An 18,285-nucleotide genomic window follows, 5' to 3' on the forward strand; every position below is an offset into this window, starting at 1 on the left:
GGTGTCTATTTCTGCAACCCTCCTGTCCTATGCAAAATTTCCTGTATATTTGTTTTGTGAATTGTTTTATAAATTGTGTCGGTAGCACGGCCCAAGCAGAGGGTCACCACTTTGAGTCTGGTCTGCTTGAGGTTTCTTCCTCAAATCATCAGAGGGAGTTTTTCCTTACCACTGTCACCTGTGTGCTTGCTCTGGGGGTTGGTAAGGTTAGACCTTACTTGTGTGAAGCACCTTGAGGCAACTTTGTTGTAATTTGGCGCTATATAAATGAAAATAAATTGAATTTGAACTGAAATCTTTAAAATGCAGAGAACTGGACTCAAGCCTTAAAAGGCTGGCACATCAAACCACAAAAGTTATTAAACAAAAAGAAACACTAAGAAACAATGAAACAAAAGCCACGAGGTAGGACTTAGAGAGTCCAAAAAAGAAAAGAAAGCTTAAGATAGCCGAGTAGAAAAGTGCATAAGTGTTATGGTTTAGTAAAGTCAAACTGAATCCTATTTGCAAGCACCAATGAGACAAAAAGAGTAGTTAGAAAAACAAGATGTTTTAATATTCTCAAAGTGATTATCAGTCAAAACAGGTTACATGAAAAACGGCTCCAAACAAAACATGACAATGTGGTCCAAACAAGGAATCAACACAAAACTAACTACAGCCACAAAAGGAAGTAACAATGAGGGTCAAGGTACTTAAACACCAACACAAACTACTGGCCAAATAACTAGCAACAAAGGTCATCAAAAACTTAGACATGTAAAGTGGAGTAGAAACAAAACATGACCATAACCAAAACATAAACAAGAAGAAAAATTACAAAACCAAAAGACAGATCCAAAATTACATAATTCAAAAATAACCATAGAACTCAAAAAGAGAACAACATGCAACTGTGAAAAAAACTGACAAACCAACCAAGCATAAATAAAGAGGTAACAATATTCAACTACAGAAAACTAAACAATAACCAAAGCTACCTCAGGAAACAAAAGTAGAAAACAAACATGAAACTACAATGTGAACACAGTGTTAACCAGAGGAATTATACTTAATAATCCACAGCATACCCAGAGACATAAAGACAGAAGACCGCGAAGACCGGGACAGAGGACAGAAGACGAGAAATAATCACAATGACAATAGACAGAGAAAAACATCAAAGAGACCCATATGGACAGGAGACCAGGGAGGAAACACACTGAATGCAAAAAGGGGGTATGGGAAAAATAACACAAAAATGTCAACACAGAAAGAACAGAGGACTGAATATAACTTATAAACATAAAGACACAGACAGGGCAGACAGACGTACACACATACACACACACACGAGGTACAGAGACGACAGGCAAAGGAGGACACACTCATACACACACACACACACACACACACACACACACACACACACACACACACACACACATACAACCAGACACTAAAAACCAAAGGAGGAGAGGGAAACAAAGAGGACGGAACACAAACCATGACCAAAGGGCACAACTAGGCACAACAATTAGAGTGAAAACGGCAGAAGAGAGGGTAAGAAAGAGTTCCTTTTTAAAGAGAGCCTCACCTGATCAAAAGCTCCGTCCATTTGGTGTTAGGTTTCTTCCGCAAGGAAATTGTTTGAAAAAAAAAAAACATCATATACAATGAATGACATACATCTTCTTTCTTCTTTAACTAGCAAAATATAAGATGACTAAGTTTTGTAAATAAATCCTAGAACCTGGAAAGCAATTAAAATTTGAAACAATTTATTAATATTTATTATTTATTTATTAAAACAATTTATTAATAATTCAAGAAATAACATCTGTCACCCTAAGAGTTACAAAATAAATACTTATGACATCACACAAAACAAAATGTCTAACAGATTAAAATAGAACATAAACTTTGTCTTTTAAGTAATTATAACAAGAGGAAAAGATATTATAATTTCTCTGTGGTTTGATTTTAGTTTTTGGGTTATTTGTTTGTTTTGGGGGAAGGGGTGTTTGTTTTACCTGTTTGGGAGGTACATACCAAAAAATAATGCATTTGTTTTTCATAAAAATAATTTGAAAAATTCATAATAAGTTTACAGAGGGGTCTCCCAGGACTGAACACACAAAACAAACTCCAAAAACTACAACAAATATCCTAAATGAAACAGCTCTTTAAAAAGTAGTATCAGATCCAAATTGCATCAGGTCCAGAATGTTGCCTATTGCATCTTATCTGTTTATCTTGCACATTTTTGGAATTTACTCTAGTGAGACTCTGGAAAATACAGTAAATACAGTCCTTTTACACCCTGTGCTGTGGAGTTGGAAAAGGCCCAAATGCACTTATGCTATGCTATAAACTGTCAAGATATGGCAAATGGTAAAATGGCCTACATTTATATAGTGCTTTTCCATGTGCATTAGACGCTCAAAGCGCTTTACAAATAATGCCTCACATTCACCCCGATGTGAGAGTGCTGCCATATAAGGCGCTCACTACACACTGGGAGCAATAAGGGATTAAAGACCTTTCCCAAGGGCCCTTAGTGATTTTCAGGTCAGGCTGGGATTTGAACCGAGGATTTTCTGGTCTCAAGCCCAACGCCTTAACCACTACACCATCGCCTTACAGATGGTAGTTATTCTGCTATAACAGCAAGTATGGCAGTAGCACAAGAGTGGAGTAGTATATAAAAAAAAAAGAATAAACGTTTGGAATGACCCAAAGAGCCAGCTGTGCCTCAAACCCTGAATTAATTTTCTTGAATATAATACCAATTTAAACTGCAATGTAGAGTGGGTTGCTTTCGTGAGCAGGACCATCAGACTAACAAGACAATCCTGTGCTGAGAATACATGGGTCAAAGCGTGCCCATTATTTATTAGCTGTAACAGTATAGCTCAATGACTCCGAAACCTCTTAAGAGACCAGAAGAGCAGAGTTGATGTCTAACATGATGTGTCACACCTACTTTGCGATACAAAGACACTCTTCATGTGGCCTGCAGCATTTTCAATCTCCCCATCCCTGTTTTGTCTCGTGGGAGCGATGGCATATTGACGTCTGCCCAATACTATGCTCATTATGAGCCAGCAGTCATAAATCTTCTAAGACTGCAGAGCCACACTAGGAGTGGATGGCACCACTGAGAAGCTGATAATGGGCCTTCGGGGACACTGCAGCAGCACCTCCTGATAACTCGCCTCTTTATCTGTTTAGCTTGATAGAAGTTTCTATATCTTATATTGCTCCATTCTGCTGCTGCAGTGGGTTAGCACAACCAGAGCACCCGTGCAAGTGAGTCATAGACAGTGTGGATATCGTTTCCCCAGGTTTCCCAGAAGGCACGTAGGCGAATGTAGCCTAGATTTTATATGTGGTCTTCTCAGCAACTTTCTTGGTGCCAATCTATCCATAAAGAAGTGAAGGTAAAAGTTAACAATATATGCACAGCTCTCCCAAACACCCTGACAGTTTGCAACGATGGTCACAGGTGTCTTGGTAGTTTCTCGTGGTCGTCTTCTTTATGCACGGTCACAACAACCACTGCAAAGCAGGGTTACAAGTATTCCTCAGTATTTCTTCATGATCAAGAACGCACGCTGGCGCTCTGTCAAGTCATGGACATGACGTCCATGTCACCTGCTGCCCACTTTGATCGACACTTCGGAAAAATGGCGGCAGTAAGGTGCAGCAGCTCGGCAGGTGCTGCTGCCACTTCTTTCCAAAAAACGCCTAGGAAGCCACCTGATTGCTCTGCTTTATCCGGGAATGGAAACATAAAGCCTTTCTCTCCAAGTAACATCAAAATGAAACATCTACTTTGTGCTCTAAATGTGGCTTTGTACATGGTGGCTATCATCGCCACACAATTGTTTGGTGGCTGGCTAGCTGCGTGGCAACGCTCAGCTGCGCTCCCACTGGAGGAATATGCTACACCGGTGCCACACGCTGTGCCGCTGGATACGTGGAGCCAGTATGTTCTGTTTAATCATGTCTTGGATCAAGGAAAAGCACTTGTCCCGTGTACACATCATCAGCGTGGTCCGAAGACATCGCTGATGCGCGACACATCTAACCGGGGTAGTGCTACTCTCTTCCGCATCGTTCTTTTACTCTGTGGAGATGTGCACCTAAATCCTGGCCCAGTGGATCCACTTGTGGCTCCAGTGAAACAGCACCAGGTAGACACCACTCTGCATCCGCCTATTCCTGATGCTATGCTACCTCTGCCCTCAGGATTACGAGGTAACACAAACAGTTTGACAAAAACGCAGACGAACATTACTGCTCTGCGACCTACAAACGCGTTACAGGCGATCGTGATTCGCAGACAAAAGGAGACTAAACTTTTCCAAAGAGTCAATCATGCCCGCGTGCTGTGGAATCCTCACAATAAACAAAAAGGCATTTTCGGGGGACATATTAACATACGGAGCACTATATCCAAGACTGAGCAGATTGAACATTTACTAACGGAGTCAAACTTGGACTACCTCTGCCTCACAGAGACATGGTTATGTCCTACAACCCCATTATCTGCTTTCACTGTTCTGGATATAAAACATATAGACGTGACGGGGGGAGGGGAGGAGGGGAGGGGTTTTGATATATGTTAAGGATGGTATTCAAAGCAATGAAATTAATATAAAAACTGATACAATGTGTAGGAGTTTCAATTACACTTTCTTCTGAAATGTCTTTTGTTGTGATTGTCATTTATCGCCCCCCAAATGCCAAAAACATATTTTATACAGAGTTATTTAAAGTGCTTAAAATGTTTGAAGGAAAGAGATCCTATTAATGGGGGATATTTTTCTAAATTTTGACAATCTAATAATTCATGCAAATATCTGTCTACTCTTTAAAATCATCTATGATATGGCTGCTCCTCCTAAGAAGGTTTGTCACATTGTGCTCAGAAAAAACAACTCGAGCTACAAGGGCGACCTCTAGAGGAGAGTGCAGCATCGCTAAATGTAGGACCTCTTTTGCCAAATCTGCCTTTTCTGTTGTTGCCTGTAGTCAGTGGAATATCTTACCAAACGACATAATGGAATTTACAACTTTTCCAACGTTTGCACAGCTGACAAAGAAATGGCTTTTATCAAAGCAAGTTTGCACCCACCACTGATGAATGTATGTGTATGAGAGTGTGTGCACGTGAGAGCACAGAGTGCAGGTGTCTGAAAAGTGTGATTTGTATATATGATGTATGTATGTGCCTATGTGTGAGAGTATAGCATGAAGATGTTTGAAAAGTGTGACTATGTATATATATATATATATATATATATATATATATATATATATATATATATATATATATATATATATATATATATATATATATATGTGGGCCTTGTACTTTGTCCCCCCCCAATTTCTAGTTCTAAATTGCGCCCTTGGTCACAATGCCTTCCTGACCACCTGTGGAGGTGCTCACAATCAATCAGATCATAATCAGTCCTCAGTGAGTTGGAAAATTGTTATAGAAATGCACAAAGGTGAAGACATTCTTTCATTAGGATGTACTCAAGATGGAAAACAAGACTCCGCATATTTTAATAACATACTGTTGCATTATGCAAATTCACCTCGGATCTGCTGTGGGGACACTGAGTGAAACAAGGGAGGAGCAGAGTGGAATTATACTTACTCACTTATTACTGTTGCATTCTAGCTTACAGGCCCACAACCACCTGGAGTTATCATCACTGAGCTCATTGGGGGGTCAAGGATACCTGACATTAGGCACGTTTATTTTTAACTCACAGTACTGCATGAAAGGTTACAATGAAACCATGGCAAGAGTGGTAGAAAATTATCAGAGAAGATAAAATAGACACAGCAGCAAAAGAAGAGATATTAGAGATAGAAGAAAACCAGCGTGTCATCAAGTCTGCCATTGATCAGAAGCTACTATAGTTCAGGCAAAGGGCCAAAAGCTTCATTTTATCCCAGACTAATAATGGTCTGTTGTGGCACAACAACTGCAGCCTTTAAGATGCAGTTTTCAAAGGTACTAAATTGTGCAACGAAATGTCCAGCAAACACAGGATTTAATTAAGATCATTGTTATTGTTGTTTTGTTTGGTTTTTCAGGTTCAGGTTAATTTATTCCAGACATATTAGAAACCACATGAACAAAACATTATAAATGCACCCACATCTACATATCTTTAACACCAAAGAGATTTAAATATAGCCATACATATACACATACATACATATTTACATACACACATATAATTTTTTCCCATTTCTATTTTCATGTTTCCTTTTTTGTGAATATTTACAAATAAAATAAATAAAGGTAATCAATAGTCAATTAAATAAATGTTTTCTTAATGTTTATACCCTGTCTATATGCCCATACTATGCACATATAATATACCTACACACATATCAATCCAAGTACACCCATTTCAACATGTCTGAAAAGGGCTAGGAAGAAGTATAACTTATTTAATCCTGCCCCTTCTCCAGTGTTCATTACCTTCAGTAATCATCCTGATTCCTATAGGTCATGCAAGGTTATGTTACAGACAGCAGTTTTGTTTTTATTGTTTTTTGTTTGTTTGTTTTTAAGACGGTCTAAACTAGTCATCCGATTTTATTTGTGTACCATCATATTTATAGTGCTAGTGTTCACTTTGTATCTACATCCCTGTACTTGTTGAAAATAATCAGTCTGAGCTTTTTCTTGAACAGACTCATGCTTGGAGACTGTTTCAGCTCATCACGAAGTTTATTCCAAACCTTTACACCACTAACTGAAATATACATTCTCTTCATAGATGTTCGAACAATTCTGGTTTTGTAGTTAAGGTTTCCCCTGTAATTATAGCTCCCCACTCTATCAGTGAAACGTTTCTGTAAATACTCTGGTAGTTGTTTGTGTCTGGCTTTATACATTAACAGAGCTGTCTGCAATTCTACCGGATCTGGAAGTTTTAGGAGGCAGGAGTTTATGAATAACGCTTTAGCATGGTCATAGAAACCTGCCTCATGAACCATTCTGATGGCTCTTTTCTGGAGCATGCATAACAGTCAAAGTGAGGATTTGTAACTGTTGCCTCAAACTTCCACACAGTAATTCAGATATGGCAAAACAAGTGAACAATATAAAATATGTAGAGCTTTGTAATTCAATAAATATTTTGCTTTGTTGAGTACTGAAATACTTCTAGATATTTTAGCTTGAACATGTTTTATGTGAGGTTTCCAGCAGATCTTATGGTCAATCATCACACCCAGAAACTTTATTTCTGTAACTCTCTCCACATTGGCATCCTAAAACACCATTCCCCTTATGATTTCCAAACAGTATAAACTTTCTTTTATCTAAATTTAATGGTAGCTTATTTGTATCAAACCACTATTTTAATTTAGTCAATTCTGAGGTGATATCCTCCACGAGCTGCTGTAAATTCTCACCTGTACAGAAAATATTTGTCTCATCAGCAAACAAAACAACTTGCAGTAATTTTGAAAGATTACACGTAAGATTACACGTTTATGTAAAGAATAAAAATTTTAGGTCCTAACTCTGACCCCTGGGGGACACCACAAACAATATCCAAGCATGATGACTGAAAGTCACCCATCTTCACAAATTGATGCCTGTTGCTTAAATACAACCCCTGGCAAAAATTATGGAATCACCGGCCTCGGAGGATGTTCATTCAGTTGTTTAATTTTGTAGAAAAAAAGCAGATCACAGACATGACACAAAACTAAAGTCATTTCAAATGGCAACTTTCTGGCTTTAAGAAACACTATAAGAAATCAGGAAAAAAAAATTGTGGCAGTCAGTAACGGTTACTTTTTAGACCAAGCAGAGGGAAAAAAACATGGACTCACTCAATTCTGAGGAAAAAATTATGGAAACATGAAAAACAAAAGAACGCTCCAACACATCACTAGTATTTTGTTGCACCACCTCTGACTTTTATAACAACTTGCAGGCTCTGAGGCATGGACTTGAGTGACAAACAGTACTCTTCATCAATCTGGCTGCAACTTTCTCTGATTGCTGTTGCCAGATCAGCTTTGCAGGTTGGAGCCTTGTCATGGACCATTTTCTTCAACTTCCACCAAAGATTTTCAATTGGATTAAGATCCGGATTATTTGTAGGCCATGACATTGACCCTATGTGTCTTTTTGCAAGGAATGTTTTCACAGTTTTTGCTCTATGACAAGATGCATTATCATCTTGAAAAATGATTTAATCATCCCCAAACATCCTTTCAATTGATGGGATAAGAAAAGTGTCCAAAATATCAATGTAAACTTGTGCATTTATTGATGATGTAATGACAGCCATCTCCCCAGTGCCTTTACCTGACATGCAGCCCCATATCATCAATGACTGTGGAAATTTACATCTTCTCTTCAGGCAGTCATCTTTATAAATCTAATTGGAACGGCACCAAACAAAAGTTCCAGCATCATCACCTTGCCCAATGCAGATTCGAGATTCATCACTGAATATGACTTTCATCCAGTCATCCACAGTCCACGATTGCTTTTCCTTAGCCCATTGTAACCTTGTTTTTTCTGTTTAGGTGTTAATGATGGCTTTCGTTTAGCTTTTCTGTATGTAAATCCCATTTCCTTTAGGCGGTTTCTTACAGTTCGGTGACAGACACTGACTCCAGTTTCCTCCCATTCGTTCCTCATTTGTTTTGTTGTGCATTTTCGATTTTTGAGACATATTGCTTTGTTTTCTGTCTTGACACTTTCATGTCTTCCTTGGTCTACCAGTGTGTTTGCCTTTAACAACCTTCCCATGTTGTTTGTATTTGGTCCAGAGTTTAGACACAGCTGACTGTGAACAACCAACATCTTTTGCAACATTGCGTGATGATTTACCCTCTTTTAAGAGTTTGATAATCCTCTCCTTTGTTTCAATTGACATCTCTCGTGTTGGAGCCATGATTCATGTCAGTCCACTTGGTGCAACAGCTCTCCAAGGTGTGATCACTCCTTTTTAGATGCAGACTAACGAGCAGATCTGATTTGATGCAGGTGTTAGTTTTGGGGATGAAAATTTACAGGGTGATTCCATAATTTATTCCTCAGAATTGAGTGATTCCATATTTTTTTCCCTCTACTTGGTCTAAAAAAGTAACCGTTACTGACTGCCACAATTTTTTGTCTTGATTTCTTATAGTGTTTCTTAAAGCCAGAAAGTTGCCATTTGAAATTACTTTAGTTTTGTGTCATGTCTGTGATCTGCTTTTTTTCTACAAAATTAAACAACTGAATGAACATCCTCCGAGGCCGGTGATTCCATAATTATTGCCAGGGGTTGTAGCTTCTTATCCAGTGTAGAAGTACCCCCCTAATACCATAACATTCCATTTTCTTGATTAATATATCGTGATTTATTGTATCAAATGCCTTTTTAAAATCGATGAACACCCCTGCTGCATATTTCTTTTTGTCTATGGAGCTGGTAATTCCTTCTATTAATTCAAGGACTGCCAATGATGTAGATCTTTGTGATCTAAATACATATTGGCTTTCAGAGAGCAATTTGTGCTTATTAATAAATTTATCCAATCTCCTAATAAACCGTTTTCTAGTATTTTAGAAAATTGTGGAAGTAAAGAAACAGGCCTGTAATTTGTGAAATAGTGTCTGTTTCCAGTTTTATATAACGGGATAATTTTTGCAGTTTTCATTTTATTTGGAAATTTCCCCATTTGAAATGACAGATTACAGATGTAGGTCAGCGGTTGAATTATTGCTTCAATAACCTTTTTAACTGTCGTCATATCGACGTCATCACAGTCAGTTGACATCTTCTTTTTACATGTATTGACAATCTCTATAATTTCTTTCTCCTCCACTGCTGTAAGGAACAGTGACTTTGGATTTCTATTTACTAAAGTATCACTCCACTCATCAGCTGTTGCAGGATCAGCGATTTTTTTTACACCAGCATTGCACCAACATTTACAAGATACTTATTTATTTATTTATTTATTTATTTATTACCACATCATTCATATAATCAATGTTTTTCTCATTATTAACAAAATATTGTGGATAATTATACTGTCTAGAACTTTTAAAAAAAATATTATTCAAAATCTTCCAAATACCTTTAATGTTATTCTTATTCCTATCTAATAATTTGCTATAATATTCTTGTTTGCATATACGTATAATAGTTTGTTTTTATATTTCTTGTACTTATTCTCAGCTTCTACAGTCCGATACTTAATGAATTCTCTGTAGAGTGTGTTCTTTTTTTTACAGGCATTTTGCAATCCTTTTGTGATCCATGGTGTGTCAGAATATTTCTTTTTATTTTGTTGGACACTTTCTATCATATAATGATTTAAAAATATACAAAAAAGCTTCATATGCTTATTAATACCAACTCCCAGTTCTGTACCAACAGTTCTTCTTTAAATGCATTAATTGGTTCCTCCATCTTCACTCTTTTAAACCTTTGTCCAATATATTTCTTGTAGCAGTTGTCATATACTACAAAAAAAAATGGTAAATGATCACTGATATCATTGATTAATAATCCACTTATTGTATTGCTATCTATTACATGTGTAAATATATTATCTATTAATGTGACACTTTGAGCTGTAATTCTACTAGGTCTGGTAATTTTAGGATAGAGGCTCAGACTGTACACTGTATCAATAAATTCCTTAGTTGACTTATTGGGTTCAGCAGATCAATATTAAAAATCCCCACAGATGAAGAAGATCTTTTGGGTTGAAGTTGTATATGTTTCCTCAAATCATTCCCTAAAGATTTCATTCAGTATTTGAACATGGTGTTCTATTCATGCAGGTAACAATTACATTTGTTTTTTTCCCCCATATAAATTTCTACTATTATACATTCAAATATACCATCCATCACTTTGGTCATATTTTCTACCACTTTAAACTTCAGGTTTTTGTCCACAGACACAGCTGCCCCTCCACCAGTCTTCCCCACTCGGTTTATGTAATTAAATTCGTAACCGTCCAGTTCAAAATAAGCTCCCTTATCAGGGCTGATCCATGTTTCAGAAATAGCAATAACACTGAATGGTAATGTGAACTGTCCCAAACAAGCGTTGATGTTAAAGTTTGCAAACAAGCTCCGACTGTTTAAGTGAATGATAGAGAGCTTATTGTCCGCTTTAACCGACATGTTGAACTGATCCTCTGTGTAACAGCAACAGTTATGAATGATGTGATAGCAGAAATTATTGGGTTGATGTCTGGGTTGACGTCCTCTTCTATGCACTGATGTTTGTACTCAAATCAAATGTTTTCAGTTCTGGTTTTCCACCATTGACAGCCATCTGAATTGATGATCTGTCCATGGCTATTGATGACTGGCTGTTGATATCAAATGTCATTCTAATGGTGAAAAGTTCATACTGTCCTGTGTTTTACCTCCAATCCCATCAGTGCTCAGTTGTATCTGTCCACTTCTTTGATATCTTGAATGACCAAAACCTTCACCTCCTCTGGTGCTCCGTTGAGCTTGATGAATATCTTGCAGTTGGAGGTCTACCTTGCCTGGATCTTTCCTTGCTTCTTCAGGATACGGGCTTTTCTAGTGATGTCTGCGTTACATTTGGTCAAATGTTCGTTTATGTAGACGTCGGAACCTCTCAGCTTCCTTCCTTGTCCCAGCAGAGCCACCTTGTTCTTCTTATTCACAAACCTCATGATGATGGGCTGGTTGTCATTGCTATTCCTCCTGGGGAGCGAGTGACGGGCTTCCACGTGATTCAGATCGACCTCTATTCCCTTTGACAGAAGAAAAGAAGTCACCTGTTGCTCGACGGAATCTGACAGTTTCTCGTCTGCGGTCCCGTCAACTTCCACGGTCACCACTCGCGCATACGAGCGTGGCTTGACCCGCAGCCCGGTGATAATCACGTCATTCACTCGCATGTACTGCTCTACGTCCGACACTCAATTCTCCAAAAAAGCAATCCGCTTATCCTTTTCAGTATTCTGGAGTTTCAGTGCCTTCACCTCCTCGATCAAGTCCAGGATGGTTTCCTGCTGCAGCCTTTTGATTACTAGGTAATAGTATCAATGGGCATGAAAACACTAAAAGCCATAACAATCTGACATTTCATCCAAATGGCCTTGACCTTCATCTAAATGATTGACATTCTGGAGTCCACTTAACAGTGTGCCACATTTGGTCCAAAATGGGTTGAAAATCAAATTTCTTGACCTTTGCCAAAATTAATTTTGTTATCAGCAATTTCAGGACAAGTCTTCAGTGACATGCCAAGTTTGGCAGAATTCAGCAAAAGAATGTGGAAGGACTTGGCCAACAGACAGATTGACCCCAATGCAGGGGTGCCGCCAAGGATTTTGGACCCCATGATAAGAAATCTGACTAGGCCACCCCCATATTTTGTCAGCTTTGTATGGCCCCTAATTGTATTAGGGGCCTCTCTGGGCCCCTGTCAATTATAGGTCCCTATAGAATCCTTCTCCTTATTCTCCCCTTTTTGGCACCCCTGCCCCAATGATGGACCTTTAGCAAATATAACTTCATTTACGCAATCCCTGAACACACCTTTATATATCTGCCAAATTTGGTGCAAATCTGAGTCAAATAGTTAAATGTTTACCTTTGATCCCAATGACCTTGACTCCAGTGATTAACCTTGATAAATTTGATATCACCTGGCCAATACAACAACCCTAAAAAGTACATAAATGCAGGTCATCTTAATCACTTATTATTTGTAAATTCTTACAATTTCGAGATGTTTAGGCTTTGGTTATTAATTTTATTCCATATTATGCATTTCATTCTGTACTAATCTATTCCATGTGACGTTATATTGCATGTTCTATTAGCGGCAATCAAAGTGTGTAAGAAATGGTGAATAAATGTGTATTATGTGCCATGACTTTTGTTTGCTTGTTTTTACAAATGCTGTGTATGTCCAAGACACATTTCATTTGGGACAATAAATTTAATCTGGTCTCACTTACTGATTTAATTAGCACATGCTCAATTACAATATTTGGCTTTATTGTGTTAACCAGCAGACAGAGAATGACAGGTGTTATGTGACCACGCCTTTGTCTAGCTCAAAAAATGTAATGCAAGGTTTTTGGCAAACTTAGGTGTTGAAAAACATTGCTTTGCATGACAGGTTTCCTTTGACCTTTACATTCTAGCTTTTATGACATCAAAAAGATGAAGTATGTCCAGGCTACATGGGGACAAGAGTTGAATTCTGAACGGCCTCCTGTGTGTGTTGCTTGGTACAGTCCATTATTAGGCTGTGAAGGCCTGGTAGCTCTTGTATCATCCACAAATCACAGAACCTTTATTCTTAAAGATAATAATAATGTCATGTACTGTGTGTCAGTAGGTCCCATGTAGCAATGAGCACAGTGGTCTCCATCATCCATAAATAGAAGAGGTTTGGATCCACTAGTACTCTTCCTAGAGCTGGCCACCTGAGCAGTCGGTGGAGAAGGGCCTTAGTCAGGGAGTTGACCAAGAACCTGACAGTCACTCTGTCAGAGCTCCAGCATTACTCTGTGGAGAGAGGAGAACCTTCCAGAAGAACAGCCATCTCTGAAGCAATCCACCAATCAGGCCTGTATGGTAGAGTGGCCAGACGGAAGCCACTCCTTAATAAAAGGCACATGGCAGCCTGCCTGGTGTTTGCCAAAAGGCACCTGAGGGACTCTGACCATGAGAAACAAAATTCTCTGGTCTGTTTAGATTGAACTCTTTGGTGTGAATGTCAGGCATCATGTTTGCACAAAACCAGGTACCATCCTACAGTGAAGCATGGTGGTGGCAGCGTCATGCTTTGGGGAAGTTTTTCAGCAGCAGGAACTGGGAGACTAGTCAGGATTGAGAGAAAGATGAATGCAGCAATGTATAGAGACATCCTGGATGAAAACCTGCTCCAGTGAGCTCTTGACCTCAGACTGGGGTGACTGTTCATCTTTCAGCAGCACAGTGACCCTAAGCACACAGCCAAGATATCAAAGGAGTGGCTTAAGGACAACTTTGAATGTCCTTGAGTGACCCAGCCAGAGCCCAGACCTGAACCTGTTTGAGCATCTCTGTAGAGATCTGAAAATGGCTGTGCACCGACGCTCCCCCATCCAACCTTGTCCATTCCTGAAAGAGGAATGGACAAAACTGACCAAAGATAGTTGTGCCAAGCTTGTAGTATCATATTCAAGAAGACTTGAGTCTGTAATTGCTCCCAAAGGTGCATCAACAAAGTACTGAGCAAAGGCTGTGAATACTTATGTAGATGTGATTTCTTTTTAAAAAAAAAATACATTTGCAAAAAAAAAAAAAAAAAAAAAAAACTTTTTTCATGTTGTCATTATGGGGTGATGTGAGTAGAATTTTGAGGGGAAAAAATGAATTTACTACATTTTAGACTAAGGCTGTAACATAACAAATTGTGGAAAAAGTGAAGCGTTGTGAATACTTTCCGGTTGCACCATATACCTAAACTCAGAGAAAGACAAGTGAGTCAGAGGTTGCTTGCATCTGTGGACATCACTGGCCAATGTTTTCTTTAATAAAAAAAAAAAAATACATAAAAGACAACTTGAGGTCTCCAGTTGTTTTTTAGTTGTTTTCATCCATTAAAATTTTTTTCCACAACAATAAAAACATTGTCTTGTGAACATTGGGTGCAATATTTTAACTAAGAATATTGAGCATAGTGTTACATTTCCACATGGAAAAGTTAACATAAACATCTCAAATGCATTAAGAAAGGCACCAAGAATGCACACAACTTTGTTCACCAATAATGGCCAAAGCCATTCATACTTACTGACAGAGGAGGACAGGCTGAATTTAACATTTCCCCGTTATTATTTCAACAGTAAAGAATGTTGAAAGGGTGAAAGGAAAAACATTTAAGTAGAACCTAATCAACGGTTTAATATCTCAAGTACCATCTCCTCACAAAATGTTGTTGAAATTGTATAATTGCTTTTTGACATAAGTTGAAGCAACCTTCCAAAATACCAACCTACTTTATATTTGTCAGTACTTTCCGCAGTACATCGCCTGAAAGAAGTATGGCTAGTAAGCTGAAATTTTTCTGATAAATCAGCAGATATCAACTCTGTACCAGTCTTAGAAGGTAGCTGTGGTCAGTTTGTTTATCGTAGATTTAATGTATGTTAAATAGTACTTGTAGAAATTTAATATCTCCAGCAATAACTACTGTAAGCCATAGTGGTAAACAGGAAGTGGGTGACCTAACTATTAGAGAAGTGGGCTTATGACCAGAGGGTGATAGGTTCAATTCCTGGAGCAGAATGGAAAATCACTAAGGTACTAAACCCCCAAGTTGGTGTTAATTTACGTGGGGCTTTGCTACATTTGCCCTATGTATACCAACAGGTGTGTGTATATACACACACACAGACATGGGTATTCCCTTTTTGGCCATTTTATCTATGTGGTGCATGAGCATAGCACTCACATGCTTGACGGCTAATAATGCTTTCACGTGAATTAGATTCTTAAAAAGTCCACTTGTTCTATAATGTAACATCTCATTTATAATGTTTATCTTTAATTTTGTTCATAAGGCAGTTAGCAAATAATGTTCTTTTGCTTCCACAGATGATGACTACAACACCTTCCACTAAAGTATTGCTTTTTGCAAAGATAGCTGCAGTTGGTCTTATCTACTGTTTTCTTGCATATTTTTTTACCTATGACCAACCATCTCCTGCTTGCAAATCTGCATTAGTTGAAGGGGACTATGATGAAGCTGAATTCACAGATCCACCAGAAAAGCCAACTGTTCTGATTTGGTGGTGGCCTCTTGGTGTGAAGTTTGATTTTAAAATTTGTTCGACCTACTTCCACATCGACAGCTGCATTCTGACAGATAACAGATCCCTGTACCACAAAGCGGCAGGGGTCATTTTCTATCACAAACATATAGGCTTGGATTTGAAAAACTTGCCTCAGGATCCGCGTCCATCTTTCCAGAAGTGGATTTGGTATAATGTGGAATCTCCAAAGAACACAGCGAGAAAGCCAGTGGACAACATCTTCAACTTAACTCTAAGCTACACAAGGGACGCCGACATCACGGTGAGGAACGAACTGACAGTCAGGCAATCAGAGACAAACGAAACCTTTGTTCTGCCTAAAAAAGACAAACTGGTGTGTTGGATTGTGAGTAATAAAGCTCATTTTACTGGGACGGCTACAAGAGAAAACTACTACCTTGAACTGTCCAAACATGTTAATGTTACGGTCTATGGCACTGCTTTTGGAGGGGGGGTTTTGAGTTATGATCACTATTATTCGACCATTGCTTCCTGTAAGTTTTACCTCTCGTTTGAGAACTCGCTGCACAAAGACTACATCACAGAGAAGATCAACGGACCGCTAGTAGCAGGGACAGTACCTGTAGTTTTGGGGCCACCAAGAGAAAACTATGAGCAGTTCTACCCCTCTGATTCATTCATTCATGTAAATGATTTCCCTGATGCAAAGTCACTGGCAGATTATCTGATCCACTTGGACAAGAACAACGAGATGTACATGAGCTACTTTGAATGGAGGAAATACTACACAGCCACCCCTCATCTCCTGTCAACACAAAATGAGTTCATTCATCCCATCTGCCTCGCCTGTGACCATATAGCACGGGACCCCACAGTCCATGTAGTTCAGGAGCTAAATAGGTGGTATTTTACTTGAACACCACAGTTGCCAAATGCATGAACATTTTGTCAGTATATATCTAAATGTAGTTTTATGAATGGGGGGGTGTCATGTGCTGTGAGCAGGGCAAATACTATAGCTAAAGTAATGAATCAGAGTATTGTGCTACTGAAGGAAAATAAATTACTTATTTTTGTGACAAAGTCCATTTGCAAGAAGATGTAAGAGGTAAAGAGAGACTGGCTGAAAAAGTAACACCATTGGAGTGGGTTTGTTTAAGGTGGATTATAACTTGACCACACACTTGCCATTTGGTCTTCCACTGTGTGAGACATGCAGGTTACAAATCTAATAGTTGCAGGGGGCTGCCAAGAATCACAGTAACTGGGCCTTTGTAGCCAATTGCCCTCTTCTGTCTGAATCTTCCACCATTAGGGACTTTTCGCATTCACCAGGGCCTCCAGTAGCTGTTCAATTTTCACAGTAATTGCAGGGCTTTCATGGTTACCGCAGCAGCTTGGAATCCAAAGGTGCCCCATAGTACTCCCTAATTAGCTCGTACTTGGACTGTTGGGGTTGAACATTGAGATCGGTCAATTGTGTGTGTATATGTGTGGTGTGTGTGTGTGTGTATATATATATATATATATATATATATATATATATATATAAACATATTTGCATTTTTATTTGACATGTGAATCTCATCATTGACAATGATTCAATATGCACCTTGATACACTACCAGCAATACAAAACATATAGCAATACATGATGATACATGATGATACTAATGATACGATATGATACGATTCACCCCTGTTTCCGATTCGATGCAATTTGATATGTATTTGATAGTGATTCAATTCCTCACAATGTGATACGATGCGATTTGGTGCAATAAGATTAATGATGGATATACGAGGTCTATTAGAAAAGTATCCTACCTTTTTATTTTTTTCAAAAACTATATGGATTTGAATCACGTGCGATTACATCAGCCAACCTTGAACCCTCGTGCGCATGCGTGAGTTTTTTCATACCTGTCGGTTACATCATTCGCTTGTGGGCAGGCTTTGAGTGAGGAGTGGTCCACCCCTCCCGTCGGAATTCCTTTGTCTGAGAACTTCCTGAGAGACTGGCGCTTTGCTTGATCAAAATTTTTTCAGAACCTGTGAGGCTCATCGAAGTGGACACCATTTGAGAAATTCAGCTGGTTTTTGGTGAAAATTTTAACAGCTGATGAGAGATTATGGAGTGTTACTGTCGCTTTAAGAACTTCCCACGGAGTGGGACGTCGCGCAGCGCTCCGAGGCACCGTCGTCAGCCTGTGTCGAGCTGAAAACCTCCAAATTTAAGCGTCTGTTGACCCAGGACGTCGTGAGAGAACAGAGAACTTTCAGAAGAGGTCAGGATCAGCAGTTTATCCGGACATTCCACTGTTAAAGGAGATTTTGTAATGAAAGACGTGCGGACGGAGTGGCGCGTCAGGAGGCAGCCGGCGCGGCGCGCCGCCACAGGAAAAATACCTCCGTGTTGATAACCATTTGTAAAAACCAGGCGGCTTTTGATGGCTTTCAGTTGAGTGAGTATCTGAGAAA

General features: G+C 38.9%; 1 protein-coding gene across 1 annotated transcript; it reads left to right on the forward strand.

Annotated features, from left to right (window-relative positions):
• The first annotated feature begins 15,628 nt into the window (after window positions 1-15,628).
• Window positions 15,629-16,829, forward strand: LOC117501513 (alpha-(1,3)-fucosyltransferase 9-like). The gene has a single exon (XM_034160405.1). It carries the CDS (start codon window positions 15,629-15,631, stop codon window positions 16,718-16,720), a length of 1,092 nt encoding a protein of 363 aa, XP_034016296.1. The 3' UTR covers window positions 16,721-16,829.
• The last annotated feature ends 1,456 nt before the right edge of the window (window positions 16,830-18,285 follow it).

Source organism: Thalassophryne amazonica, chromosome 20 (genome assembly GCF_902500255.1).
Source record: "Thalassophryne amazonica chromosome 20, fThaAma1.1, whole genome shotgun sequence".
Taxonomy (NCBI): Eukaryota; Metazoa; Chordata; class Actinopteri; order Batrachoidiformes; family Batrachoididae; genus Thalassophryne; species Thalassophryne amazonica.